This window comes from Oncorhynchus mykiss, chromosome 27 (assembly GCF_057628025.1).
Source record: "Oncorhynchus mykiss isolate SJ-2025 chromosome 27, ASM5762802v1, whole genome shotgun sequence".
Lineage (NCBI taxonomy): Eukaryota > Metazoa > Chordata > Actinopteri > Salmoniformes > Salmonidae > Oncorhynchus > Oncorhynchus mykiss.
In genome coordinates this window covers 43,672,175-43,699,239 of record NC_143048.1, presented here as the reverse complement: position 1 = coordinate 43,699,239, position 27,065 = coordinate 43,672,175, and the positions used below count along the sequence as shown (strand labels likewise).

General features: G+C 47.5%; 1 protein-coding gene across 3 annotated transcripts in view; it reads right to left on the bottom strand.

Moving 5' to 3' along the window:
• The window catches only part of LOC110508057 (collagen alpha-1(XXVI) chain), a 53,753-nt gene that overhangs the window by 13,348 nt on the left and 13,340 nt on the right, over positions 1–27,065 (bottom strand). For all 3 annotated transcript variants that reach the window (XM_090224080.1, XM_090224081.1, XM_090224082.1), the window contains exons 4-7: positions 10,043–10,104; positions 9,647–9,767; positions 7,427–7,516; positions 7,111–7,221 (exon numbers count right to left, since the gene is read on the bottom strand). In XM_090224080.1, the coding sequence (XP_090080206.1) occupies positions 7,111–7,221; positions 7,427–7,516; positions 9,647–9,767; positions 10,043–10,104 (384 nt within the window). The remainder of the gene's footprint in view (positions 1–7,110; positions 7,222–7,426; positions 7,517–9,646; positions 9,768–10,042; positions 10,105–27,065) is intronic.

Sequence of the window (27,065 nt, the reverse complement as noted above, 5' to 3'; positions counted from 1 at the left end):
ATAGAGAGTCTAGTGGAGGCATAGAGGGTCTAGTGGAAACATAGAGAGTATAGTGGAGGCATAGAGGGTTTAGTGGAAGCATAGAGGGTCTGGTGGAAGCATAGAGGGTCTAGTGGAAACATAGAGAGTATAGTGGAGGCATAGAGGGTTTAGTGGAAACATAGAGGGTCTGGTGGAAGCATAGAGGGTCTAGTGGAAACATAGAGAGTATAGTGGAGGCATAGAGGGTTTAGTGGAAGCATAGAGGGTCTGGTGGAAGCATAGAGGGTCTATTGGAAACATAGAGGGTCTAGTGGAAGCATAGAGGGTCTAGTGGAAGCATAGAGGGTCTAGTGGAAGCATAGAGGTTCTGATGGAAACATAGAGGGTCTAGTGGAAACAGAGGGTCTAGTGGAAGCATAGAGGGTCTAGTGGAAACAGTAGCGATGCGTGGCTACCCCCCCCCCCCCCCCCCCCCTGCTTAGTCTAATACAGCGACAACTAAAATATCGATGTAGTCCAATCAACATAAGCTACATATGATGTGGATGTGCATGGTTCTGATTTCTGTGTGTGGGTGTGGGTGTGTGTGTGTGTGTGTGTGTGTGTGTGTGTGTGTGTGAGTGTGTGTGTGTGTGTGTGTGTGTGTGTGTGTGTGTGTGTGTGTGTGTGTGTGTGTGTGTGTGTGTGAGTGTGTGTGTGTGTGTGTGTGTGTGTGTGTGTGTGTGAGTGTGTGAGTGTGTGTGTGTGTGTGTGTGTGTGTGTGTGTGTGTGTGTGTGTGTGAGTGTGTGTGTGTGTGTGTGTGTGTGTGTGTGTGTGTGTGTGTGCATGCACGCACATTGGTGCAAGTAGAAAACATGTTGACTCATGAGAAACAACTCCTCTCTTTCATATTGATGAAATAGTCTCTCACTCTGTCATACAGTACAGGCTTTTATATTCTGTTGTCCCAGGCTACTTGGCTAAAATGATTACTCGCTAGTCTAACTTCCATTCATGGGCAACGTTAGCTAGTTAACATTATCCTTCTATATCTAACTACCGTACATATTGACCTTCCATCCTCTCAGGCCGGGGACACAACAAGGTATGAATTAATGATTGGATCAAAATCGCCGTTGTAATCATTGGCCAGTACGGAGAATGAAGTAAAACCACAAGTCCAAATCCCTACCTACATCCATGGCTAATTTAGGAAAGGGACAATTTTAGCTACAGACACAGAGAGGCAAAAGATAGATTATAAATGTTTATTTGAAAAAAATACATGAATACCCGCCATTGAGTGGTAGCATCCCTCTAGAACTAATGACAGCTGCTCATGCAGTCTCCCTCCATTCCTTCTCTACAAGGGCCTGGGATTTGGCTCCTGGCTGGGCCTGCATTTTCAATTGCAGACTGCTGTGCTGACAGCTTACAAATGAGCTGTGATTTACAGCCAGCTGGCTCCAGCAGCCAACACAGCCAACAGCCTCTCTTCTCCTCTGCTCTCCACAGACCCAGATCTAGAGCCAGACCCACTCTGAGCCAGACCCACTCTGAGCCAGACCCACTTTGAGCCAGACTACTAATAAGCAGCTCAGGGCCATCACTATCTACTCAAGTTGCAAAGTCAGAAGCCCAGCCTAGACAAAGGAGATGATTGTGGACTACAGATAAAAGATGACCGAGCACGCCCCCATTCTCATTGACGGGCCTGCAGTGGAGTAGGTTGAGAGCTTCAAGTTCCTTGGTGTCCACATCACCAACAAACTAACATAGTCCAAGCACACAAAGACATTCGTGAAGAGGGCACGACAAAATCTATTCCCCCTCAGGAGACTGAAAAGGTTTGGCATGGGTCCTCAGATCCTCAAAAGGTTCTACAGCTGCACCATCGAGAGCATCACTGCCTGGAATGGCAACTGCTCGCCCCCGACTGCAAGGCACTACAGAGGGTAGTGTGAACAGCCCAGTACATCACTGGGGCCAAGCTTCCGGTCATCCAGGACCTCTATACCAGGCAACTTCATCTACAAGTCTCTGCTAGGTAAAGCCCCGCCTTATCTCAGCTCACTGGTCACCATAGCAGCACCCACGCGTAGCACGCACTCCAGCAGGTATATCTCACTGGTCACCTCCAAAACCAATTCTTCCTTTGGCCGCCTCTCCTTCCAGTTCTCTGCTGCCAATGACTGGAACGAACTGCAAAAATCTCTGAAGCTGGAGACTCTTACCTCCCTCACTAGCTTTAAACACCAGCTGTTAGAGCAGCTCACAGATCACTGCACCTGTACATAGCTCATCTGTAAATAGCCCATCCAATCTACCTCATCCCCATACTGTATTTATTTATTTATCTTGCTCCTTTGCACCCCAATATCTCAACTTGCACATTCATCTTCTGCACATCCTACCATTCCAGTGTTTAATTGCTATGTTGTAATTACTTTGCCACCATGGCCTATTCTTTGCCTTACCTCTCTTATCCTACCTCATTTGCACTCACTGTATATAGATTTTCCTACTGTATTATTGATTGTATGTTTGTTTATTCCATGTGTAACTCTGTGTTGTTGTATGTGTTGAACTGCATTGCTTTATCCTGGCCAGGTTGAAGTTGTAAATGAGAACTTGTTCTCAACTAGCCTACCTGGCTAAATAAAGGTGAAATAAACAATAAAGAAAGAGGAAGGCTCTAAAAATTGTCAAAGGCTCCAGCCACTCAAGTCATAGACTGTTCTCTCTGCTACCACACGGAAAGTGGTACCGGAGAGCCAAGTCTAGGTCCAAGAGGCTTCTAAACAGCTTCTATTCCCAAGCCATAAGACTCCTGAACACCTAATCAAATTTCTACCCAGACTATTTGCATTGACCCCCCCCTTTTACACTCTCTACTCTCTGTTGTTATCTCTGCATAGTCACTTTAATAACTCTACATACATGTACATACTACCTCAACTAACCGGTGCCCCCGCACATTGACTCTGTCCCGGTACCCCCTGTATATAGCCTACACATTGACTCTGTACCGGTACCCCCTGTATATAGTCTCCACATTGACTCTGTACCGGTACCCCCTGTATATAGCCTACACATTGACTCTGTACCGGTACCCCCTGTATATAGCCTCCACATTGACTCTGTACCGGTACCCCCTGTATATAGCCTCCACATTGACGCTGTACCGGTACCCCCTGTATATAGCCTCCACATTGACTCTGTACCGGTACCCCCTGTATATAGCCTCCACATTGACTCTGTACCGGTACCCCCTGTATATAGCCTCCACATTGACTCTGTACCGGTACCCCCTGTATATAGCCTCCACATTGACTCTGTACCGGTACCCCCTGTATATAGCCTCCACATTGACTCTGTACCGTAATACCCTGTATATAGCCTCCACATTGACTCTGTACCGGTACCCCCTGTATATAGCCTCCACACTGACTCTGTACCGGTATCCCCTGTATATAGCCTCCATATTGACTCTGTACCGGTACCCCCTGTATATAACCTCCACATTGACTCTGTACCGGTACCCCCTGTATATAGCCTCCACATTGACTCTGTACCGGTACCCCCTGTATATAGCCTCCACATTGACTCTGTCCCGGTACCCCCTGTATATAGCCTCCACATTGACTCTGTACCGGTATCCCCTGTATATAGTCTCCACATTGACTCTGTACCGGTACCCCCTGTATATAGCCTCCACACTGACTCTCTACCGGTACCCCCTGTATATAGCCTCCACATTGACTCTGTACCGATACCAAACCTGTATATAGTCTCACTATTGTAATTTTACTGCTGCTATTTAATTACCTCTTACATTTATTTCTTATTCTTATCCTTTCAAAAAAAATCTGCATTGTTGGTTAGGGGCTCGTTGTAACGCTCGTCGAAATGGGTAGACCAAGGCGCGGCGGGATTTGGGTTCATCAACATTTATTTCAATGTGAACCAGCAACAATCAATAAAGAGAAACAAACAAACGAACAGCCTTGTAGGGCTCAAAAGCAACAATACTGTCACGCCCTGGTCTTAGTATTCTGTGTTTTCTTTAGTATGTGTCTTGTTTTGTCTAGGGTTTTTTTGTAGGTTATGGGATTGTGTTGAGTGAAGTGTTCTAGGTAAGTCTATGGTTGCCTGGAGTGGTTCTCAATCAGAGGCAGGTGTTTATCGTTGTCTCTGATTGGGAACCATATTTAGGCAGCCATGTTCTTTAGGTATCTTGTGGGTGATTGCTCGGGTCTCTGTGTTTTGCACCAGTTAGGACTGTTTTTTTTTTTCTCTCCACGGTTTCTTATTTTGTATAGTGTTTCATCTTTCATTAAAGATGTTTATGAATAACCACGCTGCATTTCGGTCCGCCTCTCCTTCCCAGGAAGAAAGCTGATACAAAAACAAAATCCCACAAACAACAGGTGGGAAAAGGCTGCCTAAATATGATCCCCAATCAGATACAACGATAGACAGCTGCCTCTGATTGGGAACCATACCAGGCCAACATAGAAACATAGAAATACAAAAACTAGACTACACAGGGAAAAGATCAACTAGATCACCCCCCAGTCACGCCCTGACCTACTCCACCATAGAAAATAAAGTATTTCTATGGTCAGGACGTGACACAATGTAAGTAAGGATTTCACTGGTAGAAACATAGAAATACAAAAACTAGACTACACAGGGAAAAGATCAACTAGAACACCCCCCCCCCCAGTCACTGTAAGGTCTACAACTGTTGTGTTCGGCGCATGTGACTAATAAAATTTGATTCGATTTACTTCTACATTTTCTCTGATATTTGACTTGAAACTTAACCCTAACCTTAACCCTAACCTTAATCCTAACCTTAACATACATTTAAACTTTACCCTAACCTTAACCACACTGCTAACCGTATGCCTTACCCTAATCTTAACCTTTTCATTTTGCAGCATGGCCAAACACTGGTAACCCCTGAGCCTCAACCTGTCAGCCTGTACTGCCCTCTGGTGGTAAATTAGAGCACATTAACCTGTGTTTGTCTTGTCTGGACCATTCTAGTCACCAACACTATCTCATCCATGGAAAACAGTTACTGTATGCATTTGGATACTGGTCCTGTTATTAATTAATCATAGAATATTTCAGTTTGAATTCTAAAATAGGTATTTGTTTGTGAAATTGAGTTGAATTGCAGTGGCCAATGGAGATAAAGACCCATGGTAGCTGTTAGCATCTGCAGTGGCCAATGGAGATAAAGACCCATGGTAGCTGTTAGCATCTGCAGTGGCCAGTGGAGATAAAGACCCATGGTAGCTGTTAGCATCTGCAGTGGCCAGTGGAGATAAAGACCCATGGTAGCTGTTAGCATCTGCAGTGGCCAGTGGAGATAAAGACCCATGGTAGCTGTTAGCATCTGCAGTGGCCAGGGGGGGATAAAGACCCATGGTAGCTGTTAGCATCTGCAGTGGCCAGTGGAGATAAAGACCCATGGTAGCTGTTAGCATCTGCAGTGGCCAATGGAGATAAAGACCCATGGTAGCTGTTAGCATCTGCAGTGGCCAGGGGGGGATAGAGACCCATGGTAGCTGTTAGCATCTGCAGTGGCCAGGGGGGGATAAAGACCCATGGTAGCTGTTAGCATCTGCAGTGGCCAGTGGAGATAAAGACCCATGGTAGCTGTTAGCATCTGCAGTGGCCAGGGGGGGATAGAGACCCATGGTAGCTGTTAGCATCTGCAGTGGCCAGTGGAGATAAAGACCCATGGTAGCTGTTAGCATCTGCAGTGGCCAATGGAGATAAAGACCCATGGTAGCTGTTAGCATCTGCAGTGGCCAATGGAGATAAAGACCCATGGTAGCTGTTAGCATCTGCAGTGGCCAGGGGGGGATAAAGACCCATGGTAGCTGTTAGCATCTGCAGTGGCCAGTGGAGATAAAGACCCATGGTAGCTGTTAGCATCTGCAGTGGCCAATGGAGATAAAGACCCATGGTAGCTGTTAGCATCTGCAGTGGCCAGGGGGGGATAGAGACCCATGGTAGCTGTTAGCATCTGCAGTGGCCAGGGGGGGATAAAGACCCATGGTAGCTGTTAGCATCTGCAGTGGCCAGTGGAGATAAAGACCCATGGTAGCTGTTAGCATCTGCAGTGGCCAGGGGGGGATAGAGACCCATGGTAGCTGTTAGCATCTGCAGTGGCCAGTGGAGATAAAGACCCATGGTAGCTGTTAGCATCTGCAGTGGCCAATGGAGATAAAGACCCATGGTAGCTGTTAGCATCTGCAGTGGCCAATGGAGATAAAGACCCATGGTAGCTGTTAGCATCTGCAGTGGCCAGGGGGGGATAGAGACCCATGGTAGCTGTTAGCATCTGCAGTGGCCAGTGGAGATAAAGACCCATGGTAGCTGTTAGCATCTGCAGTGGCCAATGGAGATAAAGACCCATGGTAGCTGTTAGCATCTGCAGTGGCCAGGGGGGGATAGAGACCCATGGTAGCTGTTAGGATCTGCAGTGGCCAGGGGGGATAAATACCCATGGTAGCTGTTAGCATCTGCAGTGGCCAGCGGGGGATAGAGACCCATGGTAGCTGTTAGTATCTGCAGTGGCCAGTGGAGATAAAGACCCATGGTAGCTGATAGCATCTGCAGTGGCCAGGGGGGGATAAAGACCCATGGTATCTGTTAGCATCTGCAGTGGCCAGTGGAGATAAAGACCCATGGTAGCTGTTAGCATCTGCAGTGTGAATGTGAACACAAGGAAACAATCAACTTCATTCAACCCAGTATTTCCTGTTGTAGTAATTCTAACATTTTGATCCTGGTAAATAGCAACCTGATGCCCTTTTAAATGACATGAACTACTAATGAAAAGCCTTTACTACAGGCTATGAAGCAAACAATGCTATGTCGAGGGGGACAGTTAGTCTGAGGGCCCTCTCAGTGGTTATAACTAATTGTTTCCCCTTCGTGGATATGAACATATTCAGTAACAGAGCTTTCATTCCCGCTTGTGTCCCTGTCTTCACATTGTTCTGCATTCATTGGTCCTTGGCCAGTGTTCCAATCATTGCTGACAGGAAGAGCTCTTAGAAACAATACCATCTACAGAGGCTGAGATGGTAATGAGGGTGGTTGGAGGGGGGGGGTCCACTCACCCTGCTCGTCGAACCCAAACATGTCACCTCTCGGCCGGGTAGAGGAGGAGGAAGGCCCTGGAGGGCCTGGATGTCCGATCTCTCCTGGTCTTCCTCTCTCTCCCATTGGCCCTGGGAATCAGAGGGGTCATATCTTCTCACAACAATAGGCACATATTGTCGTCAGATAAGATAAAGACCTGAACATGCATTGTCTTACGTCAGGTGGCGTCACTCCTACGCAATCCTAAGAAGACAATCCACAACATATTGGAAAAACAGAATGAATCTTATACAATACCATCAGAGTTACATGGGGAATATCAGGATGGATCACCTGTGGGGCCGGTCTGTCCTGGAACCCCTGCCTCGCCAGCTGGGCCTGGAATTCCTGGTGATCCGATTGGCCCCGGTGGTCCTCTTCCTCCTATTGACCAGAACCAGAACCATGTGTTTAACATGTTGAGAGGAAACCTCCCCAGAGGTGATATATGGCTGTATGTGTGTGTGTGTGTGTGTGTGTGTGTGTGTGTGTGTGTGTGTGTGTGTGTGTGTGTGTGTGTGTGTGTGTGTGAGACACTGTATAGGGGTGGGGTTGGGGGTGTTACTGGCTGTAGTATGGAGGGCGTATAGGGGTGGGGGTTGGTGTGTTACCTGGTTATAGATAAGATGGAGGGCGTATAGGGGTGGGGGTTGGTATGTTACCTGGTTATAGATAAGATGAAGGGCGTATAGGGGTGGGGGTTGGTGTGTTACCTGGTTATAGATAAGATGGAGGGCGTATAGGGGTGGGGGTTGGTGTGTTACCTGGGTGCAGGTAGGATGGAGGGCGTATAGGGGTGGGGGTTGGTGTGTTACCTGGTTATAGATAAGATGGAGGGCGTATAGGGGTGGGGGTTGGTGTGTTACCTGGTTATAGATAAGATGGAGGGCGTATAGGGGTGGGGGTTGGTGTGTTACCTGGTTATAGATAAGATGGAGGGCGTATAGGGGTGGGGGTTGGTGTGTTACCTGGTTATAGATAAGATGGAGGGCGTATAGGGGTGGGGGTTGGTGTGTTACCTGGTTATAGATAAGATGGAGGGTGTATAGGGGTCGGGGTTGGTGTGTTACCTGGTTATAGATAAGATGGAGGGCGTATAGGGGTGGGGTTGGTGTGTTACCTGGTTATAGATAAGATGGAGGGCTTATAGGGGTGGGGGTTGGTGTGTTACCTGGGTGCAGGTAGGATGGAGGGCGTATAGGGGTGGGGGTTGGTGTGTTACCTGGTTATAGATAAGATGGAGGGCGTATAGGGGTGGGGGTTGGTGTGTTACCTGGTTATAGATAAGATGGAGGGCGTATAGGGGTGGGGGTTGGTGTGTTACCTGGTTATAGGTAAGATGGAGGGCGTATAGGGGTCGGGGTTGGTGTGTTACCTGGGTGCAGGTAGGATGGAGGGCGTATAGGGGTGGGGGTTGGTGTGTTACCTGGTTATAGATAAGATGGAGGGCGTATAGGGGTGGGGGTTGGTGTGTTACCTGGGTGCAGGTAGGATGGAGGGCGTATAGGGGTGGGGGTTGGTGTGTTACCTGGTTATAGATAAGATGGAGGGCGTATAGGGGTGGGGGTTGGTGTGTTACCTGGTTATAGATAAGATGGAGGGCGTATAGGGGTGGGGGTTGGTGTGTTACCTGGTTATAGGTAAGATGGAGGGCGTATAGGGGTCGGGGTTGGTGTGTTACCTGGTTATAGATAAGATGGAGGGCGTATAGGGGTGGGGGTTGGTGTGTTACCTGGTTATAGATAAGATGGAGGGCGTATAGGGGTGGGGGTTGGTGTGTTACCTGGTTATAGATAAGATGGAGGGTGTATAGGGGTCGGGGTTGGTGTGTTACCTGGTTATAGATAAGATGGAGGGCATATAGGGGTGGGGGTTGGTGTGTTACCTGGGTGCAGGTAGGATGGAGGGCGTATAGGGGTGGGGGTTGGTGTGTTACCTGGTTATAGATAAGATGGAGGGCGTATAGGGGTGGGGGTTGGTGTGTTACCTGGTTATAGATAAGATGGAGGGCGTATAGGGGTGGGGGTTGGTGTGTTACCTGGTTATAGATAAGATGGAGGGCATATAGGGGTGGGGGTTGGTGTGTTACCTGGTTATAGATAAGATGGAGGGCGTATAGGGGTGGGGGTTGGTGTGTTACCTGGTTATAGATAAGATGGAGGGCATATAGGGGTGGGGGTTGGTGTGTTACCTGGGTGCAGGTAGGATGGAGGGCGTATAGGGGTGGGGGTTGGTGTGTTACCTGGTTATAGATAAGATGGAGGGCGTATAGGGGTGGGGGTTGGTGTGTTACCTGGGTGCAGGTAGGATGGAGGGCGTATAGGGGTGGGGGTTGGTGTGTTACCTGGTTATAGGTAAGATGGAGGGCGTATAGGGGTGGTATTGGTGTTGGCGGTTGGGGGTGTTACCTGGGTGCAGATAAGATGGAGGGCCAATGGGGGTGGGGGTGGGGGGGGGGTGGGGGGTTACCTGGGTGCAGATAAGATGGAGGGCCGGTGGGGGTGGGGGTGTTACCTGGGTGCAGGTAAGATGGAGGGCCGGTGGGGGTGGGGGGGTACATGACGTTGTCACTGGAGCCCTCTGTTGAGTTGTTGAAGGACGGTGATGGTGAACCTGCTCCCTCTAGCAGCTTAATCTGGAATTACAAAAACCCAGGGTCAGATTAAAAATGATTTATTTTATGTGGTTCTCCGTAGCTCAGTTAGTAGAACATGCCTCTTGCCAGGATTGTGGGTTCGATTCCCAGGACCACCCGTATGTAAAATGTAAGCACGCATGACTGTACATCGCTTTGGATAAAAGTGTCTGCTAAATGGCATTATTAATATGCTATTATATTATTAGATATACTGATGTGACAGGTAACATCCATCTTCCTGTGACTCCTTTCCTCCTGTCCTTCATTCTTACCTTGGATTCGATGAAGTTCAGTCGGTTGTTTATGTCAGTGAAGCCAGTGCAGTTCATACACTCTGCAACGAGAGAGAGAGGAGAGATGAGAGAGGCAAGAGAGACAAGAGAGAGAGGAGAGACAAGAGAGACAAGAGAGAGAGAGGAGAGACGAGAGATGAGAGACGAGAGAGAGGAGAGACAAGAGAGAGAGGAGAGAGACGAGAGGAGAGACAAGAGAGTCAAGAGAGAGAGAGGAGAGACGAGAGATGAGAGACAAGAGAGAGAGGAGAGACAAGAGAGGAGAGAGAGAAGAGAGATGAGAGGAGAGACAAGAGAGAGAGGAGAGAGAGAGGAGAGAGAGAGGAGAGAGAGAGGAGAGACAAGAGAGAAAGGAGAGACGAGAGGAGAGACAAGAGAGAGAGAGAGACGAGAGGAGAGACGAGAGAGGAGAGGAAAGATGAGAGAGAGATGAGATACGAGGGGGTTAAAGGTGAGAGGAGATCACACACACACACGCACGCGCGCACGCACACACACACACACACACACACACACACACACACACACACACACACACACACACACACACACACACACACACACACACACACACACACACACACACACGCAGCTCAGATTGTTTTCTGCCTACCCATTTGCAGTGCACCTCTGTATGGCCAGCCTTCTTCCAGCAACATGAAGGGGTATGAGAGTCTAGGACAGATCTTCTCCAGCAACATGAAGGGGTATGAGGGTCTAGGACAGACTTTCTCCAGCAACATGAAGGGGTATGAGGGTCTAGGACAGACTTTCTCCAGCAACATGAAGGGGTATGAGGGTCTAGGACAGACTTTCTCCAGTAACATGAAGGGGTATGAGGGTCTAGGACAGACTTTCTCCAGCAACATGAAGGGGTATGAGGGTCTAGGACAGACTTTCTCCAGTAACATGAAGGGGTATGAGGGTCTAGGACAGACTTTCTCCAGCAACATGAAGGGGTATGAGGGTCTAGGACAGACTTTCTCCAGCAACATGAAGGGGTATGAGGGTCTAGGACAGACTTTCTCCAGTAACATGAAGGGGTATGAGGGTCTAGGACAGACTTTCTCCAGCAACATGAAGGGGTATGAGGGTCTAGGACAGACTTTCTCCAGCAACATGAAGGGGTATGAGGGTCTAGGACAGACTTTCTCCAGCAACATGAAGGGGTATGAATTAATCCAATAGGTTTAATTGGCATCCAATGGTTTTAAGAGAGAAAACCCAAGTCAAGATCATATCAACTAATCTACTGGTTGCCACAATGGGGTCATCAAGGCACCACTTTTATAAGAATCCAGTCACCTCTGGGTAACCGAGACGATACGCGCGGAAGAACATTGGTCAAGTAAATAGAACGTTTCAAATAGAAAGTTATGATCTAGAAAAGTCAATAACAGAAGTGTTCCGGAATGTTCCCCATTCCAAAGACACATCTGACCACACCGGCCACACAAACCTAATGATGTAGAATGCCATAGCCATGGACAACTAGCAGTCATAAATAACTAGTCATTGCAACAACAAAAACGAGCTAAACGGTTCTGGCTTCCCTACATCATGGTTTAACCACAGTACAGTGGCAGACATTGAGGTTTCTGTGTTAAAATAGGACAGACAGGGTTTGGGTGGGTTAGGGTGTGTTGGTGTGTGTTTTTTTCCTGCAAAGTATTTATTTACCATTAGTATAAGCGTACATGAATACATCCACAAACAGAAGCAAAGATCAAGGGCTCAACCAAACACATTCCTCCGTAATTCATCAGCCCACACACTCAGTACTGTTATCTGCCTACATACTCAGTACTGTTATCTGCCCACACACTCAGTACTGTTATCTGCCCACACACTCAGTACTGTTTATCAAGCCACTTCAGTGAGACCAAAAATAACCAAATGATCTCCTTTTGATAAGAGTAATATCCCTGAGAATCAGTATAGTAGGGGGTGATGTATGTAACGAGTGATGTGGGGTGTACAAGGTACAATGTAGGGTGGTTTGGTTACAGCACTGAACTGAAATGACCCTCTATCCCTCTCTGTTCCCAATGAGGGGTTTGGGATCATAAACACGCGCCACAGAGACGAGTCATTATGTCTTTAACATGAGCCTGGAGTGATCTACACCAACACCAATGTGCAGAGGTAGCAGGGTTCTGTTTGGGAGGGAATGTAAGGTTCCGTTGTATGAAAGCTAACACAGTACTTACAGTGGAACTACAATCTACAGGGGACGTATACCAAGAAAACATGACAACATAAAGATATGGAGTCTCATAATGATACCATGACAACATAAAGATATGGAGTCTCATAATGATACCATGACGACATAAAGATATGGAGTCTCATAATGATACCATGACAACATGACAACATAAAGATATGGAGTCTCATAATGATACCATGACGACATAAAGATATGGAGTCTCATAATGATACCATGACGACATAAAGATATGGAGTCTCATTATGATACCATGACAACATAAAGATATGGAGTCTCATAATGATACCATGACAACATAAAGATATGGAGTCTCATAATGATACCATGACAACACGACAACAAAAACATATGGAGTCTCACAATGACACCATGACAACATAAAGATATGGAGTCTCATAATGATACCATGACGACATAAAGATATGAAGTCTAGTAATGATACTATGACACCATGACAACATAAAGGTATGGAGTCTCACAATGACACCATGACAACGTAAAGATATGGAGTCTCACAATGACACCATGACAACATAAAGATATGGAGTCTCATAATGATACCATGACAACATAAAGATATGGAGTCTAATAATGATACCATGACAACATGACAACATAAAGATATGGAGTCTCACAATGACACCATGACACCATAAATATATGGAGTCTAGTATTGATACCATGACAACATGACAACATAAAGATATGGAGTCTCATAATGATACCTTGACAACATGACAACATAAAGATATGGAGTCTCACAATGACACCATGACAACATAAATATATGGAGTCTAGTATTGATACCATGACAACATGACAACATAAAGATATGGAGTCTCATAATGATACCATGACAACATAAAGATATGGAGTCTCATAATGATACCTTGACAACATAAAGATATGGAGTCTCATAATGATACCATGACAACATAAAGATATGGAGTCTAATAATGATACCATGACAACATGACAACATAAAGATATGGAGTCTCATAATGATACCATGACGACATAAAGATATGGAGTCTCATAATGATACCATGACGACATAATAGATATGGTCTCATTATGATACCATGACGACATAAAGATATGGAGTCTCATAATGATACCATGACAACATAAAGATATGGAGTCTCATAATGATACCTTGACAACATGACAACATAAAGATATGGAGTCTCACAATGACACCATGACACCATAAATATATGGAGTCTAGTATTGATACCATGACAACATGACAACATAAAGATATAGAGTCTCATAATGATACCATGACAACATAAAGATATGGAGTCTCATAATGATACCACAACAACATAAAGATATGGAGTCTCATAATGATACCATGACGACATAAAGATATGGAGTCTAGTAATGATACCATGACAACATGACAACATAAAGATATGGAGTCTCACAATGACACCATGACAACATAAATATATGGAGTCTAGTAATGATACCATGACATGACAACATAAAGATATGGAGTCTCATAATGATACCATGACAACATGACCACATAAAGATATGGAGTCTCATAATGATACCATGACAACATAAAGATATGGAGTCTCATAATGATACCATGACAACATAAAGATATTTAGTCTCATAATGATACCATGACGACATAAAGATATGGAGTCTCATAATGATACCATGACAACATGACAACATAAAGTTATGGAGTCTCATAATGATACCATGACAACATAAAGATATGGAGTCTCATAATGATACCATGACGACATAAAGATATGGAGTCTCATAATGATACCATGACAACATGACAACATGACAACATAAAGATACGGAGTCTCATAATGATACCATGACAACATAAAGATATGGAGTCTCATAATGATACCATGACGACATAAAGATATGGAGTCTCATAATGATACCCTACACCCCAACCTGAGGTCAAACCCTACACCCCAACCTGAGGTCAAACCCTACATCTCAACCTGAGGTCAAACCCTACACCCCAACCTGTGGTCAAACCCTACATCCCAACCTGAGGTCAAACCCTACATCCCAACCTGAGCACTCTGTTCTGCCACCTCTGGTCTCTTGCCCCCCCCCGACACACACACACACACACACACATACTAACACACACACACACACACCACAACCACAGAGCACACCCTGTCACACATAGTTGTGGAAAGTATTTTCCGTGAGCATTTCTTGTTGCATAAAAAGGCTCTTGTTGTACATCATTTTTTAACAGCTTTATGTGTGACAAACAATCAGCCCATAATGCATTGCAGATACCTAACTATAGAAGTAAGGCTTCCCGAGTGGAGATCCCACTAGAGATCTTGGTTCGAGTCCAGGCTCTGTCGCAGCCGGCCGCGACCTGGAGGCCCATGGGGCGGCGCACAATTGGTCCAGCGTCGTCTGGGTTAGGGGAGGGTTTGGCCGGCAGGGATGTCCTTGTTCCATCGCGCTTTAGCGACCCCTGTGGCGAGCCGGGCGCAGTGCACGCTGACATGGTGGCCAGGTGTATGGTGTTTCAACCGACACATTGGTGTGACTGGCTTCCGGGTTAAGCTGGCATTGTGTCAAGAAGCAGTGAGGCTTGGCTGGGTTGTGTTTCGGAGGACGCACGGCTCTCGACCTTCGACCTCTCCTGAGTCTGTACGGGAGTTGCAGCGATGGGACAAGACTGTAACTACCAATTGGGGATTAAAAAGAGAAGTCGGAATAGAGAAACATGCTCAATAAAATAGGCCTAATGACATCAAGTTAAAATAATCTCACCCTTAGCATCACTTAGCACATCACTTGGGTCCTTTAAGTAATATCTACAATAAACACATACTCTATAATGTAGTTATACAGACATCTCTTTACTAAATATAACTAATTATAATTATAACGCAGACCTTTTATTTGCAATCATTGTATTTCCCATCCTCTCTGCTAAGACAAACCCCTGCATGTGTGTGTGTGTGTGTGTGTGTGTGTGTGTGTGTGTGTGTGTGTGTGTGTGTGTGTGTGTGTGTGCACAGTGGAACATCCGCATTGCTTAGGCCTCCAGCCCACAACAGAGACATGCACAGGAAGGAGAATGCTGTCATTTATCCAAAATACACAGCAGGGTGGGCAGTGTGAGTGTGTGTGTGTGTGTGTGTCTATCTAGTGTGGTGTCATAGACAGTCTCCCAGGGCTGGCCATTTCCCAGCAGTCTGTGCTGTATCTGCCCAGGACCAACGTGTGGTCAGCCATCGATGGCAACAGGAGCGGGAGGCACTGAACGCTCTGTGCCCAAACCAGGATGCCAAGGATGCCCAGCTCTCCCCAGCGGGACCATATGGAATTTCTCATCCACATGCCAGCCTACTGACCGCTCACAACCAAACTTAGGCTCAATAACAGTGTTCTGCAATTTTTGTCCTGATGACTCACAGTGTGCAGTAGCTTTTGTTCCCACCCAGCACTAACAGAGATAATTCAATAAATTAACTGATCTCCAAGCGCTTGATTGGATGAGCCAAGTGCGCTAGTGGTATGGCAATCTCTCGTGGGCAGACTGTGTAAATATAAATTCTATGGTTAGATCTAGATTCTATGGGTACAGACAGCTAACGAGCAGCACTAGTTCCGGTGATTGTGTTGTTTTTGTTGTCACTGGTAATTTGGACGAATCATGATTTCGCAGGTTATAGCATCTTTCGAATTACGGAAAGTGGGAGGGGACATTCGGCCCATAGACTTGCCCGTAAAGAGAGAGAGAGAGAGAGGGGAGGGGGGGGGGGGGGGGGTGTAGCTCCTCATTCTGGTTGTAGCATCTCTTCTCTTACCAGGTATTGACCAAGAACTTAATCGAGCAGCTTTCCAATTACATGAGATTTCAATTGTGGGTTACCTGAGATTGGTACAGTATTATGCTGTGTCTAGGGGCAGCAGGTAGTGGTTAGAAGAGGAAGGTAGTCTAGTGGTTAGAGGAGGAAGGTAGCCTAGAAGGTAGCCTAAACTATCTTGGTAGATAGTGTGGTCTACAGCTTATCATGAGGTACTCTACCTCAGGCGAGCAATACCTGGAGACTACCCTAATATTAGACATCGCATACCAGCTGTTATTGACAAATAGACACACACCCCCACCCCTCGTCTTACCAGATGTAGCTGTTCTATCCTGCCGATGCACGGAAAACCCAGCCAACTGTATATTATCCAGTCAGCCACGACTCGGTGAAACATAAGATATTACAGTTTTTAATGTCCCGTTGGTAGGATAGTCTCGAATGGAGCTGAACTAGTTAATTCTCCAGTGATTGCACGTTGGCTAATAGAATGGATGGTAAACAAATTCGCCGACAAATTCTCACGAGGCACCCTGATCTCTTCCCCCTGTATTTCCTTCTTCTCTTCATGTGAAGATTTGGACCTTGTCCGAGAGCAACACCATATCCTTCACGTCCGACTCATTAAAGAGAAAATCGCTGTTCTGATGTCCAGACGCTCTTTTCGTATGCTATCCATTTGTTGTTTGTATGCTGTTCTTTGTATGCCATTTGAATATTTGATTATTAACCAATTATATTAGGACACTCTTGGCCATGATTACAGACACCTGTGTCTTTTGACTACATAAACGAGTCATCCCGCAGTGTTTGATGAAGACAGCTAGGCTGTTGAAACGTTGGTAATTAAATGTTTGCATCTGAGCTCCTAGAGTGTGCGGCTCTCTTTAATTTTCAAGACGCTCTTTTCGGTAGCATCAACATTATGTACAAAATAAGTTACAAACAATTTGAAAAAAAAAAATCACAAAATAGCACACACACACATATACAAACATATATATACATACACACACACAGTTCACCATCCAGCCTGCTTCACAGCCAAAACATCCACATCTGGCCCAGGACACTACAACTACAGACTGTTGATCCACACATCATCTAGCCCAGGACACTACAACTACAGACTGTTGATCCACACATCATCTGGCCCAGGACACTACAACTACAGACTGTTGATCCACACATCATCTGGCCCAGGACACTACAACTACAGACTGTTGATCCACACATCATCTGGCCCAGGACAATACAACTACAGACTGTTGATCCACACATCATCTGGCCCAGGACACTACAACTACAGACTGTTGATCCACACATCATCTAGCCCAGGACACTACAACTACAGACTGTTGATCCACACATCATCTAGCCCAGGACACTACAACTACAGACTGTTGATCCACACATCATCTGGCCCAGGACACTACAACTACAGACTGTTGATCCACACATCATCTAGCCCAGGACACTACAACTACAGAGTGTTGATCCACACATCATCTAGCCCAGGACACTACAACTACAGACTGTTGATCCACACATCATCTGGCCCAGGACAATACAACTACAGACTGTTGATCCACACATCATCTGGCCCAGGACACTACAGACTGTTGATCCACACATCATCTGGCCCAGGACACTACAACTACAGACTGTTGATCCACACATCATCTGGCCCAGGACACTACAACTACAGACTGTTGATCCACACATCATCTGGCCCAGGACAATACAACTACAGACTGTTGATCCACACATCATCTGGCCCAGGACACTACAACTACAGACTGTTGATCCACACATCATCTAGCCCAGGACACTACAACTACAGACTGTTGATCCACACATCATCTAGCCAGGACACTACAACTACAGACTGTTGATCCACACATCATCTGGCCCAGGACACTACAACTACAGACTGTTGATCCACACATCATCTAGCCCAGGACACTACAACTACAGACTGTTGATCCACACATCATCTAGCCCAGGACACTACAACTACAGACTGTTGGTCCACACATCATCTGGCCCAGGACAATACAACTACAGACTGTTGATCCACACATCATCTGGCCCAGAACACTACAGACTGTTGATCCACACATCATCTAGCCCAGGACACTACAACTACAGACTGTTGGTCCACACATCATCTGGCCCAGGACAATACAACTACAGACTGTTGGTCCACATATCATCTGGCCCAGGACACTACAACTACAGACTGTTGATCCACACATCATCTAGCCCAGGACACTACAACTACAGACTGTTGATCCACACATCATCTGGCCCAGGACACTACAACTACAGACTGTTGATACACACATCATCTGGCCCAGGACACTACAACTACAGACTGTTGATCCACACATCATCTAGCCCAGGACACTACAACTACAGACTGTTGATACACACATCATCTGGCCCAGGACAATACAACTACAGACTGTTGGTCCACACATCATCTGGCCCAGGACACTACAACTACAGACTGTTGATCCACACATCATCTAGCCCAGGACACTACAACTACAGCTTGTTGATCCACACGGACTGCTCAGATAGATGCCCTTAGAACACAGACAGACTGACAGGTCCAGGACCAGGTATGGCTCTCCCCAAACACCGTGGGGTCAATGGTAACTGTCTAGCTTTTGTCTGCTCTCAGAACAGCCAGAAACAGAGACATTACTTATCATGCCCTCTCACATGGGGGATATGGTGCTGTTCTATCACTTTAACTGAGAAGAGCGGAAAGACTGAATGGAGGAGAGAGAGAGAGAGAGAGAGAGAGAGAGAGGGGGTAGTTTGAGATGGACAGGGAGAGAGATATGAAAAGGAGAACCCAGGGAAGGAGAGAATAGGGAGAGCTGAGGGACGAGAGGAAGGGAGAGCTGAGGGAGGAGAGGAAGGGAGAGCTGAGGGAGGAAGAGAGGAAGGGAGAGCTGAGGGAGAAGAGGAAGGGATAGTGAAGGATGGAGGCGAGGAAGGGAGAGCTGAGGAAGGAGGAGAGGAAGGGAGAGTTGAGGGAGGAGGAGAGGAAGGGAGAGCTAGAGAGGAGAGGTGTTGAATGACTAATGGAACTATGAAGCGCTGCCAATATTAAGAGAGAGAGGGTAGTTAGAGATGGACAGGGAGAGAGATATGAAAAGGAGAACCCAGGGAAGGAGAGAATAGGGAGAGCTGAGGGACGAGAGGAAGGGAGAGCTGAGGGACGAGAGGAAGGGAGAGCTGAGGGAGGAGGAGAGGAAGGGAGAGCTGAGGGAGGAGGAGAGGGAGGGAGAGCTGAGGGAGGAGGAGAGGAAGGGAGAGCTGAGGGAGAAGAGGAAGGGAGAGCTGAGGGAGGAGGAGAGGAAGGGAGAGCTGAGGGAGAAGAGGAAGGGATAGTGAAGGATGGAGGTGAGGAAGGGAGAGCTGAGGGAGGAGGAGAGGGAGGGAGAGCTGAGGGAGAAGAGGAAGGGATAGTGAAGGATGGAGGCGAGGAAGGGAGAGCTGAGGAAGGAGGAGAGGAAGGGAGAGTTGAGGGAGGAGGAGAGGAAGGGAGAGCTAGAGAGGAGAGGTGTTGAATGACTAATGGAACTATGAAGCGCTGCCAATATTAAGAGAGAGAGGGTAGTTAGAGATGGACAGGGAGAGAGATATGAAAAGGAGAACCCAGGGAAGGAGAGAATAGGGAGAGCTGAGGGAGGAGGAGAGGGAGGGAGAGCTGAGGGAGGAGGAGAGGAAGGGAGAGCTGAGGGAGAAGAGGAAGGGAGAGCTGAGGGAGGAGGAGAGGAAGGGAGAGCTGAGGGAGAAGAGGAAGGGATAGTGAAGGATGGAGGTGAGGAAGGGAGAGCTGAGGGAGGAGGAGAGGGAGGGAGAGCTGAGGGAGAAGAGGAAGGGATAGTGAAGGATGGAGGCGAGGAAGGGAGAGCTGAGGAAGGAGGAGAGGAAGGGAGAGTTGAGGGAGGAGGAGAGGAAGGGAGAGCTAGAGAGGAGAGGTGTTGAATGACTAATGGAACTATGAAGCGCTGCCAATATTAAGAGAGAGAGGGTAGTTAGAGATGGACAGGGAGAGAGATATGAAAAGGAGAACCCAGGGAAGGAGAGAATAGGGAGAGCTGAGGGACGAGAGGAAGGGAGAGCTGAGGGACGAGAGGAAGGGAGAGCTGAGGGAGGAGGAGAGGAAGGGAGAGCTGAGGGAGGAGGAGAGGGAGGGAGAGCTGAGGGAGGAGGAGAGGAAGGGATAGCTGAGGGAGAAGAGGAAGGGAGAGCTGAGGGAGGAGGAGAGGAAGGGAGAGCTGAGGGAGAAGAGGAAGGGATAGTGAAGGATGGAGGTGAGGAAGGGAGAGCTGAGGGAGGAGGAGAGGGAGGGAGAGCTGAGGGAGAAGAGGAAGGGATAGTGAAGGATGGAGGCGAGGAAGGGAGAGCTGAGGGAGGAGGAGAGGAAGGGAGAGTTGAGGGAGGAGGAGAGGAAGGGAGAGCTGAGGGAGGAGGAGAGTAAGGGAGAGCTGATGGAGGAGAAGAGGAAGGGAGAGCTGAGGGAGGAAGAGAGGAAAGGAAAAGCTGAGGGAGGAGGAGAGACAATGAGAGCTAGAGAGGAGAGGTGTTGAATGACTAATGGAACTATGAAGCGCTGCCAATATTAAATCCTACAAAACTCGTAAACGTGCCGAGCAAAGCCCACCCATAGCGTTACAGGAATAAATGATTGACAGCCGAATAATTCCTCCTTAATGGATCTTCATATCCTTTATGTCCTCCCTCATTTGCATGAAGCTCATCCTGGGTGTTAAGCTGTGGAATTGATTCAGGATAACCTGCAGGTTAGCAGAGTAAATGGGAATATATTCACTTCTCTTGACAGGATTTGGGAATAGAAAGATTATCTCCAAAGTAAGTGTTGCTGAAGTTTTGGTAAAATAGTTTAGAGGTTGTCTATTCAGTAAATGTTGGTGAAGTTTTGGTAGAGTATGTGGGAGTTTAGAGGTTGTCTATTCAGTAAGTGTTGGTGAAGTTTTGGTAGAGTATGCAGGAGTTTAGAGGTTGTCTATTCAGTAAGTGTTGGTGAAGTTTTGGTAGAGTATGTGGGAGTTTTATTTAGTTGCCAGTAAGGCGACTCCGGGTTAGGTCCTGGCATTGTTGCTACATAACTTCCTTCTCACACAGCCCCATTACCTTGTTAATGTGTGGAGATAGGCATCAAGGTGCCGCTACGACAAAGTGGAGAAGAGACAGGGGCCAACGGTAGCTAAATTACTTCCACATTTCTCCCAAATGTTTTCCATGCCGTCATGTGTCTGTACTACACACACTGACCCATGTACACACAAGCAGGAAACACACACACATACACACATTTTTCCTGCCTCAGCAAAAATCCATTGTAGAAACATTGATTGCGAACAAAAGGATTTTTGGTGGTTTATTTTATAGAGAGGAAGATGAGTTTATTTTATAGAGAGGAAGATGAGTTTATTTTATAGAGAGGAAGATGAGTTTATTTTATAGAGAGGAAGATGAGTTTATTTTATAGAGAGGAAGATGAGAGTAAAGGGAATAAGGCTAAAAGAAGAAGAAAAGAGGAAGGACAGAAGAGAAAGAGGAGGAGGAGAGAGGAGGAGAGAGAGGAGGAGAGAGGAGGAGAGAGGAGGAGGAGAGAGGAGGAGAGAGGAGGAGGAGGGAGGAGAGGAGGAGAGAGGAGGAGAGAGAGGATGAGAGAGGAGGAGAGAGGAGGAGAGAGAGGAGGAGAGAGGAGGAGAGAGGAGGAGGAGGGAGGAGAGAGGAGGAGAGAGAGGAGGAGAGAGGAGGAGAGAGAGGATGAGAGAGGAGGAGAGAGAGCAGGAGAGAGGAGGAGGAGAGAGGAGGAGAGAGGAGGAGGAGAGAGGAGGAGAGAGAGGAGGAGAGAGGAGGAGGAGAGAGGAGGAGAGAGAGGAGGAGAGAGGAGGAGAGAGAGGATGAGAGAGAGGAGGATAGAAGAAGAGAAAGCAGGAGAGAGGAGTATAGAAGGAGAGAGAGCAGGAGAGAGGAGGAGGAGAGAGGAGGAGAGAGAGGAGGAGAGAGAAGAGGAGAGAGGAGGAGAGAGGAGGATAGAAGAAGAGAGAGGAAGAGAGAGGAGGATAGAAGAAGAGAGAGCAGGAGAGAGGAGGATAGAAGAAGAGAGAGCAGGAGAGAGGAGGAGGAGGGAGGAGAGAGAGGAGGAGAGAGGAGGAGAGAGAGGATGAGAGAGGAGGAGAGAGAGCAGGAGAGAGGAGGAGGAGAGAGGAGGAGAGAGGAGGAGGAGAGAGGAGGAGAGAGGAGGAGAGAGGAGGAGGAGAGAGGAGGAGAGAGAAGAGGAGAGAGGAGGAGAGAGAGGATGAGAGAGAGGAGGAGAGAGGAGGAGAGAGAGGATGAGAGAGAGGAGGATAGAAGAAGAGAAAGCAGGAGAGAGGAGGATAGAAGGAGAGAGAGCAGGAGAGAGGAGGAGGTGAGAGGAGGAGAGAGAGGAGGAGAGAGAAGAGGAGAGAGAAGAGGAGAGAGGAGGATAGAAGAAGAGAGGAAGAGAGAGGAGGATAGAAGAAGAGAGAGCAGGAGAGAGGAGGATAGAAGAAGAGAGAGCAGGAGAGAGGAGGAGGAGAGAGGAGGAGAGAGAGGAGGAGAGAGAAGAGGAGAGAGGAGGAGAGAGGAGGATAGAAGAAGAGAGAGGAAGAGAGAGGAGGATAGAAGAAAAGAGAGCAGGAGAGAGGAGGTGTAGAGAGGAGTAGAGAGAGGAGGAGAGAGAAGAGGAGAAAGGAGGCGAGAGGAGGATAGAAGAAGAGAGAGGAAGAGAGAGGAGGAGAGAGAGGAGGAGAGAGTGGAGGAGAGAGGAGGATAGAAGAAGAGAGAGGAGAGAGGAGGATAGAAGAAGAGAGAGCAGGAGAGAGGAGGAGGAGAGAGGAGGAGAGAGAGAATGAGAGAGGAGGAGAGAGAGGATGAGAGAGGAGGAGAGAGAGCAGGAGAGAGGAGGAGGAGAGAGGAGGAGAGAGGATGAGGAGAGAGGAGGAGAGAGAGGAGGAGAGAGGAGGAGAGAGGAGGAGGAGAGAGGAGGAGAGAGAAGAGGAGAGAGGAGGAGAGAGAGGATGAGAGAGAGGAGGAGAGAGGAGGAGAGAGAGGATGAGAGAGAGGAGGAGAGAGGAGGAGAGAGGAGGAGGAGAGAGGAGGAGAGAGAGGAGGAGAGGAGGAGGAGAGGAGGAGAGAGGAGGAGAGAGGAGGAGGAGAGAGGAGGAGAGAGAGGAGGAGAGAGGAGGAGAGAGAGGATGAGAGAGAGGAGGATAGAAGAAGAGAAAGCAGGAGAGAGGAGTATAGAAGGAGAGAGAGCAGGAGAGAGGAGGAGGAGAGAGGAGGAGAGAGAGGAGGAGAGAGAAGAGGAGAGAGGAGGAGAGAGGAGGATAGAAGAAGAGAGAGGAAGAGAGAGGAGGATAGAAGAAGAGAGAGCAGGAGAGAGGAGGATAGAAGAAGAGAGAGCAGGAGAGAGGAGGAGGAGAGAGGAGGAGAGAGAGGAGGAGAGAGAAGAGGAGAGAGGAGGAGAGAGGAGGATAGAAGAAGAGAGAGGAAGAGAGAGGAGGATAGAAGAAAAGAGAGCAGGAGAGAGGAGGTGTAGAGAGGAGTAGAGAGAGGAGGAGAGAGAAGAGGAGGAAAGGAGGCGAGAGGAGGATAGAAGAAGAGAGAGGAAGAGAGAGGAGGAGAGAGAGGAGGAGAGAGGAGGAGAGAGAGGAGGAGAGAGGAGGATAGAAGAAGAGAGAGAGAGGAGGATAGAAGAAGAGAGAGGAGAGAGGAGGATAGAAGAAGAGAGAGCAGGAGAGAGGAGGAGGAGAGAGGAGGAGAGAGAGAAGGAGAGAGAAGAGGAGAGGAGGAGAGAGGATAGAAGAAGAGAGAGGAAGAGAGAGGATGAGAGAGAGGAGGAGAGAGGAGGATAGAAGAAGAGAGAGCAGGAGAGAGGAGGAGAGAGAGGAGGAGAGAGAAGAGGAGAGAGGAGGAGAGAGGAGGAGAGAAGAAGAGAGAGGAGGAGAGAGGAGGATAGAATAAGAGAGAGCAGGAGAGAGGAGGAGGAGAGAGGAGAGAGGAGGATAGAAGAAGAGAAATGAGGAGAGAGGAGGAGAGGAGGAGAGAGGAGGATAAAAGAGAGGAGGAAAAAGGAGGAGAGAGGAGGATAGAAGAAGAGAGAGGAAGAGAGAGGAGGATAGAAGAAGAGAGAGGAAGAGAGAGGAGGAGGAGAGAGGAGGAAAGAGAGGAGGAGAGAGGAGGAGAGAGGTGGATAAAAGACAGAGGAGGAGAAAGGAGGAGAGAGGAGGAAAGAAGAAGAGAGAGGAAGAGAGAGGAGGATAGAATAAGAGAAGAGGAGGAGAGGAGGAGAGAGGAGGAGAGAGGAGGAGAGGAGGAGAGAGGAGGATAAAAGACAGAGGAGGAGAAAGGAGGAGAGAGGAGGATAGAAGAAGAGAGAGGAGGAGAGAGGAGGAGAGGAGGAGAGAGGATGATAAAACACAGCGGATGAGAAAGGAGGAGAGAGGAGGATAGAAGAAGAGAGAGGAGGAGAAAGGAGAGAAGAGGAGAGAGGAGGAGAGAGGGAGGAGAGAGGAGTAGAGAGTGGGAGAGAGGAGGAGAGGAGGAGAAGAGGAGGAAAGAGGAGGAGAGGGGAGGATAGAAGAGAGAGAGGGAGGGAGGATGAGATAGGAGGAGAGAAGAAGAGAGAGGAGAGAGAGAGGAGGATAGAAGACAGAGGAGGATAGTGGGAGAGAGGAGGAGAGAGGAGGAGAGAAGAGGAGAGAGGAGGAGAAAGGAGAGAAGAGGAGAGAGGAGGGGAGAGAGGGGGAGAGAGGAGGAGAGAGGGGGAGAGAGGAGGAGAGAGGAGGAGAGAGGAAGAGTAGAGAGGAGGAAAGAGGAGGAGAGAAGAGGAGAGAGGAGGGGAGAGAGGGTGAGAGAGGAGGAGAGAGGAGGAAAGAGGAGTAGAGAAGAGGAGAGAGGAGGAGAGAGGGGGAGAGAGGAGGAGAAAGGAGAGAAGAGGAGAGAGGAGGGGAGAGAGGGGGAGAGAGGAGGAGAGAGGGGGATAGAGGAGGAGAGAGGAAGAGTAGAGAGGAGGAAAGAGGAAATAGAGAAGAGGAGAGAGAAGGATAGAGAAGGAGCGAAGAGGAGGAGAGAAGAGGAGAGAGGAGGATAGAGAAGGAGCGAAGAGGAGCGAAGTGGAGAGAGGACAACAAGTCAGCAGTTTGATTGATGTATAAGGAGACTTCTCAAATATCCACCATGACCCAGCCGCCAGAGGACAACACAGACAGGGCTGAGCAAACGATGCATTGGCCTTCAGAGTTTATTAGTGGGGCTCAACAGAATGTGTCTCATCGATGGCACTGATCTAGGATTATTTTACCTTCCCAAAACCTTTACGTAGCCATTGAGGTATATGCAAGACTGACCCTACAGGGGAAGTGCTCAGTTGCTCCATCCATTAAAGTTGGTGCCCAGTGGAAAGCTTTTTTTGACCTCAATGTTTGTAAACAAAGTAAATGTAAACAAACACTATAGCCTCAAAACATGTTTAAAACTATAGTGTTGATATCATGGGTCCTTCCATCCATAGCTCTGACTATGAACTTGAGAGTGGTTACATTTCTCCAACACAATCACTCAGCTGTTTACCGAAATTGTTATTGTTTCAACTGCTGATTACCGCTTTAAACCAATGTGTTGGGACAACTCAATCCTACTACCCAACTAAGGCAGGTGGCTGGCCTGTAAAATGAATCCAGAGAGAATCACATCGAACCAAAAACATTTTGGATCACTTCTGTTTGTTGGGTAACAGCATGGTGATGTCATCCTCTTATCTAGTGGCCGGACGAGAATGAGACTTTCTCACCCCCCCGAAACACAACAAACCATCATTACATTTACATGTTAGTCATTTAACAGACGCTCTTATTCAGAGAGACTTACAGTAGTGCATTCATGCATCTTTCATGGTAAGGTAGCAAGGACTACAGAGACAACCAACAGGACTACAGACAACCAACAGGACTATAGAGACAACCAACAGGACTACAGAGACAACCAAAAGGACTACAGAGACAACCAACAGGACTACAGAGACAACCAAAAGGACTACAGAGACAACCAACAGGACTACAGACAACCAACAGGACTACAGACAACCAACAGGACTATAGAGACAACCAACAGGACTACAGAGACAACCAAAAGGACTACAGAGACAACCAAAAGGACTACAGAGACAACCAACAGGACTACAGAGACAACCAACAGGACTACAGAGACAACCAACAGGACTACAGAGACAACCAACAGGACTACAGAGACAACCAACAGGACTATAGAGACAACCAACAGGACTACAGAGACAACCAAAATGACTACAGACAACCAAAAGGACTACAGAGACAACCAAAAGGACTACAGAGACAACCAAAAGGACTACAGAGACAACAAAAAGGACTACAGAGACAACCAAAAGGACTACAGAGACAACCAACAGGACTACAGAGACAACCAAAAGGACTACAGAGACAACCAAAAGGACTACAGAGACAACCAAAAGGACTACAGAGACAACCAACAGGACTACAGAGACAACCAAAAGGACTACAGAGACAACCAAAAGGACTACAGAGACAACCAACAGGACTACAGAGACAACCAACAGGACTACAGAGACAACCAAAAGGACTACAGAGACAACCAAAAGGACTACAGAGACAACCAAAAGGATGACAGAGACAACCAAAAGGACTACAGAGACAACCAAAAGGACTACAGAGACAACCAAAAGGACTAGACAACCAAAAGGACTACAGAGACAACCAACAGGACTACAGACAACCAAAAGGACTACAGAGACAACCAACAAGACTACAGAGACAACCAACAGGACTACAGAGACAACCAACAGGACTGCAGAGACAACCAACAGGAC